General features: G+C 38.3%; 1 protein-coding gene across 1 annotated transcript in view; it reads left to right on the plus strand.

Moving 5' to 3' along the window:
• LOC107567289 (piezo-type mechanosensitive ion channel component 2) overlaps positions 1-9,275 on the plus strand; it is a 156,073-nt gene that overhangs the window by 45,758 nt on the left and 101,040 nt on the right. The window contains 2 exon segments of the mRNA XM_071582345.1: positions 1,175-1,216; positions 3,743-3,775. Of these exon segments, the coding sequence (XP_071438446.1) occupies positions 1,175-1,216; positions 3,743-3,775 (75 nt within the window).

Raw genomic sequence — 9,275 nt, forward strand, 5'->3', positions numbered from 1 at the left:
GATAAAAAACAAAAGAGGAAAACGTCTGCGGAATGATAAGGCAAGAAGTAGGACCCGTGCAAATATCGGATCAGCTTTCCAGCGCTGGAGAGAACTCAAGGAGCGGAGGCCTGCGATCGGACGCCGAGGTTGCTTTGTTTCTTCTCAATGGGTGAGTAACACCGTGTCTACAACAGCTAAAGTCTGCCTACACTGGACGCGATCAAACGACCGTTGAAAACCATTTGAAATTTGTGTCAGCACGTCATAAATAGAACCCGGCTGCAGTTTTCTGTCGGGGATTTGTTGCGCCGCACCGCTCACGTCCGTAGACACGGCATTGGTTTTGCTTCGTTTCACAGAACTAATCTTTGCCTGGGTTGCATACGTATATGTAGGGTGGAGCTATCAAAATAGGGGCAAGACCCTTTTGGGGTAGGGGCATGTTTGTTTTGGTGATTTCAAATATCAACATTGGCTACCAGAAACCACTTACTCTGCCTTTAATCTTGTAACTTGCTTAAAACAGGGGTTTTCAAACAGGTCCTGGAGGCATCCCATCACTGCACATTTTGTATGTCTCCCTTATCGAACACACACAATTCAGGTCTTTCAGTCTCTACTAAAGTTGAATCAGGTGTATTAGATATGGAAGACATACAAAATGTTCAGTGCTGTTGAGCAGTGTTTCCCAGCCCTGTTCCTGGAGACAATGGCTATCCAGTCCTGGAGGGCCAATGTACTCCAGAGTTTACTCCAGTCTGCCCCAACCTACTTGCCTGGAAGTTTCTAGTGATACTGAAGACCTTGATCAGTTGGTTTAATTAGGTTTTGAGTTAAAATTTAAAAGTTAAAAGGACTGAACACCTGGCTCTGCAAGTCTACACCCCTGCATACTCCACAGCTTCTATCCAGTCTGTGAAGAAGTGATGTCTGCCAGGTGTGGTGTTGAGGGATGAGGCAAGGACTCAAATGCAGCAATAATAGGCAGCAATAATGGACCTTTATTTAAATTCTAAACAAAAACAAATCAAAACTAGCCAGTAGGGGAAAACACAGTCTCTGGCACAGAAAGGCAGAGAAGAGCCAGACATGGCAGGGCTATACAAGGCAAGGCAAGCCAGTGCAGTACATGACTTTTAATGGCACATTCTTTGAAACATAATTATATTTAAATCTTATGATATAATTTCAGAGAAGAAGACCTAAAGGAAACGCTGAAGGCGATTTTTGATATGTGAGTATCTGACCTCTTGCAGCAGCTTTAGTTTAAATTGTCCCCATTTTTTAATACTGTAGTACTTAGGTTTCAGAGAGTATACAGTAATTCTCTGAATTTCTTTTAGTATTGTGCCCCTGACATATTACTGCTAGAGGTGTAACAATATATTGTGTCACGATATATATCAGTACAAAAAATGAAACAATATGTATCATGGATAGTGACAATCTTGTGTACAAATCACCCAAAATGAAAATTACTTTGTGAGGAAAAACTACATTAAACTACTATATATAATGTTGAATATAATGTATAATAATGCAATGGGGGAATATTTGTGGGTCATGTGGGTAATGCCAAATGTCTTATGTTACCAGTAAAAAGTGGCCTACATTATTTTAAATATATCTAGTCAGTGACAGAGTGCAAACATATTCGTCTAAAATAATTCTGTATTTTCAACTTCAGAATCATGAATATTTTTATTCTGGTTTCACCACTGTCCTGTGTATTGAGTTACCAGCACCAAGTCCAAGCCTATTAATTTACACCCCCATTGTAATACCAAATGTAGCATTTTAATCAACAGTACATTTTCTGTTAACCTTTTTCCATAAGTCTTGGAGTATCGTAATAATATTGTGTTGTGAGTGCAGTATCGTGATATGTATTGAATCATGACATGAGGGTATCGTTACACCTCTAATTACTGCTAATGTTTCATTCATGTTATGTGCAGTGGCAGTATATGCTGCAACTACTATGATTGAAAAATCATAGATTAGCCATAAATTAGTAGGCAGTGCTCTAATATTGACACATTAGAACCTCGGACCCAAGTTTTAGTCTTAGCTCAAGGTCCCTCCTCCATTTTGTCCCTCTCTCAATCCACAATTTTTTTTTTTAAATTAATTACATGATGTGCCAGTTAAATTAAAATTATTAAAATTACATTAAGGTTCCCTTTGTAAAGGGTTTATAAAGGCATTCATAAATGACTAATAACTCATGTACAAATGCATTATAAATCATTGATAAACAGTTATAAATGCATGAATAAAAAAGGGTGATGATAAAAAATAATAAAATCCTTTAATGGAGATCCAGTAGATGAAGCAAACAATAGCACACAGGGCAACATAAGTTCAATAACTGACAAACTCAAAGAACTCAGGATGGAGACTAAATAAGGGAACTGATGAGGGAAAGACAGGTGCAGGGAGTTAACTAATAATGACATAACATGATAATGAATCAAAACACAAGAAGGGCAAACCAGAGCAAGGATATACAACAGAAAAGAGCAAACTAAGTTCATATCTGTGACAGAAATTATCAAACTTTATTTTGGAGGGGGGAAAAACATAAAAGCACAACCATGACTTGATGAGATATTAATAATGAAAATATCTAATTTAGCAGTTTTGTAAAAATCATTAAATCAATGACTGAAAGCACCATTACAGAACATTATCATATTAATAAGCAATCGATAATTATTTTTGATATCATGATAAAGCCCACTGTAACTTGAGTAGTTAGCCATCCACACTTGCAGTACCTCCACACGAGTGAACCATCCACGGCAGTGCCGGTGTGGTTATTTATTTGTATGGTAACTAATAAATTGAACCAACACAGCAATTACACATATAAACACTATAACTAATTATCAATGATTTAAAATGCATGTTTAAATTAGTTATTAGTCATTTATGAACACATTTATAAACCCTTTATAAAGGGAACCTTAATGTAAAGTGTTAGCATTATCTTTTCTCAGTCGCATGGCCTTCTGCCATGTCTACATATAAATAATAATAATAATAAATTGTAATAAATTATAATACATTTGATAAAACATCTGATTTTACCTTTTAATATTCATGTCCAATTGGGAGTATTGTCCGGACCTCTGCTGGAAAGGAAATATAGAGACCAGCGTTATTTTGAATCCAGCTCATAATTGTGTTGATGATTTTGGCTTCCATTGACCATTGTCACATCATTTTGTTCTCAACAAACTACACAATATGTATAAGTAAAGATTTTCAACTTGAATATTTTGTTCATCAAGATCCAATGTGTGAGTTAAGTGATCCCTTAATAAATGATATTACCATAAATATTCCCGCAAATGACCGAAGTTTTCAGTCCAGGGTTGTGCTGTAGAACTCGCTAAAACTTGCTTTGATTTCAGGTGGTATTTTCAGGCTTATTGCAGATAGAGTTAAAGTCTTTGGTCATATCAGTGGTTCCATCAGGATGTGTTTTGAATTCATAATTTCCCTTCAGAGGGACCAAACCAAAAATGTGTGAATAGGTTTAACGTGTATATATATATATATATATATATATATATATATGTGTGTGTGTGTGTGTGTGTTATGTTCATTGCAGCCCAGGTAGCTGGTTCTTTAATATAACCTTTCATTACTTGGATCCTATGGTCCCCATACTTTCCCATCCAAAGCACCTTTGTATTTTTTACACTATGAAAACTCTTTTAATAAACATTGACTTTGTTTTTACTCACTGCAGGATGAAGAAAAACACTGAGAAATTGAAGAAATGGTGAGTGAGGAGTGGACACAAACTTAAGTTAATGTGAGAGTTTATTAGAGGTGTACCCCTAACACTGCACATTTTGCGTGTCTCCTTTGTCTGACACACCCATTTCAGTTTTTGGAGTCTCTACAAATAAGATCATGAGTGGAATAAGGTTTGTTAGGAGTGTAAGGTGACTTGCTAAATGTGTAGTCTTGAGGGTACAAGAACGTGGTTGGGAACCACTGTATTAGAGAGCCATTCAAGCCACAGAAGTTGATGGTACATGCAAAGTTCAGTCAGGATACACATACGGAAAGGACAAAAATAGAACCACTATGAAAACAACAAACAGTGATTGGTCAGAAATGCAGTAGAAACATTAGAAAGCCCTTAGGAACAATATAGAACCTGAGGCCAAAAAAAATATTCAGTTAGTCAATGAGCAAGAGAAAATCAAAAGAATAGAACTCCAAAGTTACAGTGCACCGCATAAATGAGTACAACCTATGGTAGAAATTCCCCTATGCACCCAAGTTAAGATACCTGCTGGGGTCTCGGTTACTGGCTACGTATCCCCAAAGGGTCAAGTGGCGATGCATACAAATTTATACTCTAGAACGTCTATTGGTGATGTTTGCGGAGTTCTGGACGACGTTTCGCCCCTTTTGAAAACTATTAATCGGGTCTAAGATCTTCAGTGTTCAACTAAACTGCTGCACAGCTGTAACAGACAGACTGCAGACAGTGCCTTTGAATATGCTTTAATCACGCCTGGGAGGACCTCATACCAATAACAGCGAATCTGCCTGAAATTTTTTTTTATATAGCATAGGTGCATGGCAAAGTTGACATGATTCATTACGTAATTTTTCTGTAATATAATTGGTTGTTCTTGTGTGCAATTGATTACTTCAGCTCATTACTCAGGTCATGGGTTGTTATGGTTATTTTTATATTCAGACATCTAGCCGTCTTGTCCATATGCATCTGTTATTACAACACACTAACTAAAGTACACTTTTGTTCATACATTTAAAATTATTAATTTAAAAAATTGCCTTCACAACCAGCAATTCAGCAATTACTCCTTGTTAGGGTTATTTAGAAATGTAATATTCCAGCAAATCTGCTTGATCAAAGAAGCATGTCAAAATTATTCAGGAAAATAAGACTTTCTTATCAAAAGTGATAAAATGTTGTGTTGCAAAAATGAGTACACCTTCTTGAAAGTTACTAAATAAAACTGAATTACTAAATCATTCTCAAACTTCATGCTGCAAACAGTGTTAACACTTGGGAGAGACCAGTCAGGAGACAAATTTTTAGCACAAAAGAGGACAATGGTAGCAAAGGAATACCAAATCGTTGTTTTAAGTGTGGAAATATAGCAAAAGTGTCACAGAAATTCAAAAACAATGGACTTGCGACAAGGCTCCTGAAATAATCAGGCCTTCACTTTAAGCCTTCATTTAGTGATAAGTGATTTTTGGCTGGAAAAGGTGCAGGAGAAATACCAATTAAGTGTCTCAGAGCTGGCAAAAGCTATGAAAACAGTGACTGTTTATCTCAATGTGTAAGATGCGGCCTGCAGAAGTAATCTGCATGGTTGCTGTCCATAATGGAACTACCTACTGTAGCCAAAGCACAATAAACTAATTTAACCATTTCTGAGGCCCATATTTACAAATCTGGGAATCCATACTCTAGTCTCATGAGACCAAGCCAATCATTTCAGATCTAACAGCATCCAAAATGTTATGGTGTTGCCAGAGGAGTACAGAAGTGCCTGGTTCCCACAGTGAAGTTTAGTGGTAGTAAACCTCTTCTATAGGGGTGTATGAGTGCTGAACATGTGAGGGAGTTGTGCTTTATCAATGCTGTCATGAATTCACACACCACTGTGTGATGTAATAAAAAAAAAACTTGAAACAGAAGATGCTACCCTCTCCTCATTCCCTGCGTTGTTGGGTATTTTTTCAACATGACAATGACAGTATGCAATCTCTCAAGATGAAAATCCTTCAGTGGACATGTATTTCACCTTAACAATCTTGAGCACCTGTGGGGGATTCTGTAGAGGCAAGCTGAGCAACATTCACCATTAAACACCAGAGCATTTACATTTACATTTACATTACATTTAGTCATTTAGCAGACGCTTTTATCCAAAGCGACTTACAAATGAGGACAATGAAAGCAATCAAAATCAACAAGAGAGCAATGACATTCAAGTGTTATAACATGTCTCAGTTAGCTTAATGCAGTACACGTAGCAAGGTTTTATTATTATTATTTTTTAAATTATATAATAAATAAAAAGAAAACAGATAGTGTAGAGGTGGAACCTCTGGATTGGTCTTTTGAAAACTGGCGACTCCGGTAAGAGAGTAAAGGGCTCAGAGAGTCACATCCAAGAAAGCTTTAATGAGTTGGGTTTATACAGACCACTTTAGTGAGCATAAAGGTATACAGGCAAAAGTACTGGGGTATTTGGGATGGGTATGTGTGTGTGTGTGTGTGTGTGTGGTCTGAAATAGAGGAAAATTGTGTAAATTAGATATAAAATATTACAGCCTTTCTATTAACTTCGTACTGATGTTAAACATTTACATTCTAAACATAAACAGATAAATAATAATCAATGGTCGGAAATCCTCTTACAAATTCACAATTATGCTAGTGTAGCATCTCAAACTATCTTAAAATGGCAAACAGACAAGTAGTTCTGTCTTGTCAAGGTTGAGCTGAAGGTGATGGTCCTTCATCCAGCAAGAAATGTCTGTTAGACAAGCTGAAATGTGAGCAGCTATTGTCAGATCGTCAGGATGGAATAAGAGGTAAAGTTGAGTCTCATCAGCATAGCAGTGATATGAAAAGCCATGTTTCTGAATGACAGAACCTAGTGATGCCATGTAGACGGAGAAGAGAAGTGTCATCAATGGTCTGAAATCCTCTTACAAATTCACAATTATGCTAGTGTAGCATCTCAAACTATCTTAAAATGGCAAACAGATCAAGAGTTATATTAAATAACAATGCACTATTGCACGTGAAACTAGCATGTTAGCTTCCTAACGTAGATAAACAAATAACATAATACTGTGCAAATATGCGCTTACAAGATTAACAACATCATCACAATAACATCAACATTATTGACCTGCAAGTTTCTGCTAGAGAATGCAAAATAAACTTACTTTTCTGCATGAACGCACACAACTTTAAAGTTCGGATGCTCACTCTAACCCAGCGAGTGTGGTGTATAAAACGCGGTGTCTTAAAGGGAAGGTGTATAGGTATCAGTAAGATTAAAGATATGCGCCCTCTATTGGTAAAATATTAAAGTGAAACTAAAGGAAAATACTTTCCTACAGATATAATAGAAAAAGAATAGAGCAAGCTTGTTTTAAAGAAAACAAGCAGTTAGTAAATTAATAGCGTGCAAGTCTAAAAGGGGCAAGTTTTTTTAAAGAATAGAATTAGAATAGAGAGTGCTAGAGTTAGAGGGTCAAATAAAGATGGAAGGGATGTGTTTTTAGCTGATTCTTGAAGATGGCTAAGGACTCAGCTGTTCGGATTGAGTTGGGCAGGTTATTCCACCAGGAGGGAACATTTAATTTAAAGGTCTGTGAAAGTGATTTTGTGCCTCTTTGGGATGGCACAATAAAGCGACGTTCACTTGCAGAATGCAAGCTTCTCGAGGGCACATAACTCTGAAGTAATTAATTCAGGTAAAGGGGTGCAGAGCCAGTGGTGGTTTTGTAGGCAAACATTAATGCCTTGAATTTTATGCAAGCAGCCATTGGTAGCCAGTGCAAATTGATAAACAGAGGGTTGGAAGCCTCTCTTAAGTTCCTGTGAATAAACTTTCTGTTTAACGTTCTCCTGCCTGTCTGCCTCTTTGTCCCGGTTGTGACAATATGTCATGAATTTGAACACTCAGTGCCAAGAAGGGTCAGAGCAGTATACTTAAAATTATGGAGGACATACTAATTACTAGAAAAGATATTTGCTGAATTAAATCTAAGGTGTACTCATTTCTGCAATCATTCATTCAAACAAAATTGGCTAATTTACTTATTTTACATATATTAATGACATATTTCTCAGTTTTTATTAAGTATATATTTAATACATTTCAATTTTGCCATCTTTCCATTAACTGTATTAATGACCATAAAGAAAATATTTTTTTGTATTTATTCAGAGGGGGTGTATTAATTTATGCTGTGCATAATATCTAGATCAACACTGGAATACAATAAAAAATCTGTATATAGTTACTAGCCATTACCAAATATCAAAAAAAGAAAATATTTTCTTGCATTTTGACTTTTTGGGCTTGACTTCAGACCAGTGAGGTACAAAATCGTAAAACAAAACAAACAAACAAACAAACAAAAAAGGTCAAATGACTGGCAGAAACGGCTGACAAGCAAACAAAAAACATAAAATTAAAGTAAAATATCCTGATTTATATAAAGCGCAAAAAAGAGCTCTGTAAACTGGGTCTGTATAACAGGTGTTCCTCTTCAGGAACTCGAGCTGCGTCGGAAACGCTAGGGGAACACCCTTCAGCGTGACGGGCTCTGAACCTCGTGTGTAATCAGACCAAGGGTGACGTAATGACCAGGAAGCTATAAAAGCACGTGCGGTGAGACCAGCATCAGCTTTTGTCATTCAGCAAGCGCTCTGTGTGTGTGTCAGTCTGATATCTGTTTGTGAGTCTTATTTAGTGTTGTCTGTCACAAAATCTCAAGACAAAACCAGACACTAAGGCGAGGGCAGGCAGCGTTCAGGCTGTGTGTTCTTCCCTGCCTGCGTTACTTTACAGGTGGGGATAAACACAGTTTGTTTGTTGTCTGCTTGAGAGCAAGCAAGCAGAGTCAGCTCTCGGGAAAAAAAAGGGAGCTGACGGCCGTTTTGGTAGCGTTTGTTACTGCCTTGCTTCGCTCTCAGAGGGCTCTCTTTGAGAAGAGAGCTTTCACTAGCGTTTCTCGTGGTGCCGGCCCTGCTTTCGCCGAGGCGGAGCGCCGGCTGTGCTCGTGGGTTTCGCGTATGGATCCGGTGGAGGGAATGTAGACGGGCGCGTCCCTATCTACTTCCTTAACCACCAGATCTAGCGCCCGCTCTCGGGGTTTCGGAAGCCCGCGATGCGGTACTTCCCTCCCGGGGAGAGGGCGCGACGCTCTGCCTGTCTTTCTCCGAGGAGATTGATACGGAGGGCGTCAGAGAGCTCGCTAGTTGCACAAACACCAGTTACACAAGCATATCATGCCTGATATTACAATGAACAGCATCAATAGGGAGCGGAGCTCGCGCAGTCGGCTCTCTCTCTCAAAAAAAAAAAGAAAAAAAAGAAGCCTGCTGTGAAGCGCTCCGCTCTCGCCGGGCATGCTCCGAAGGAGTGTGTCCGTGCCTGTGATCTTGCGATTGCAGTCCTACTGCTGCTGAGGCACGGCGGCGACTGAGTTCGTGGGAATCGCATATGATCTGGTGGACGGGTTGGAGACGGCTCGTCCTA

This window comes from Sinocyclocheilus grahami, unplaced genomic scaffold (genome assembly GCF_001515645.1).
Source record: "Sinocyclocheilus grahami isolate Dianchi unplaced genomic scaffold, SAMN03320097.WGS_v1.1 scaffold1142.1, whole genome shotgun sequence".
NCBI lineage: Eukaryota > Metazoa > Chordata > Actinopteri > Cypriniformes > Cyprinidae > Sinocyclocheilus > Sinocyclocheilus grahami.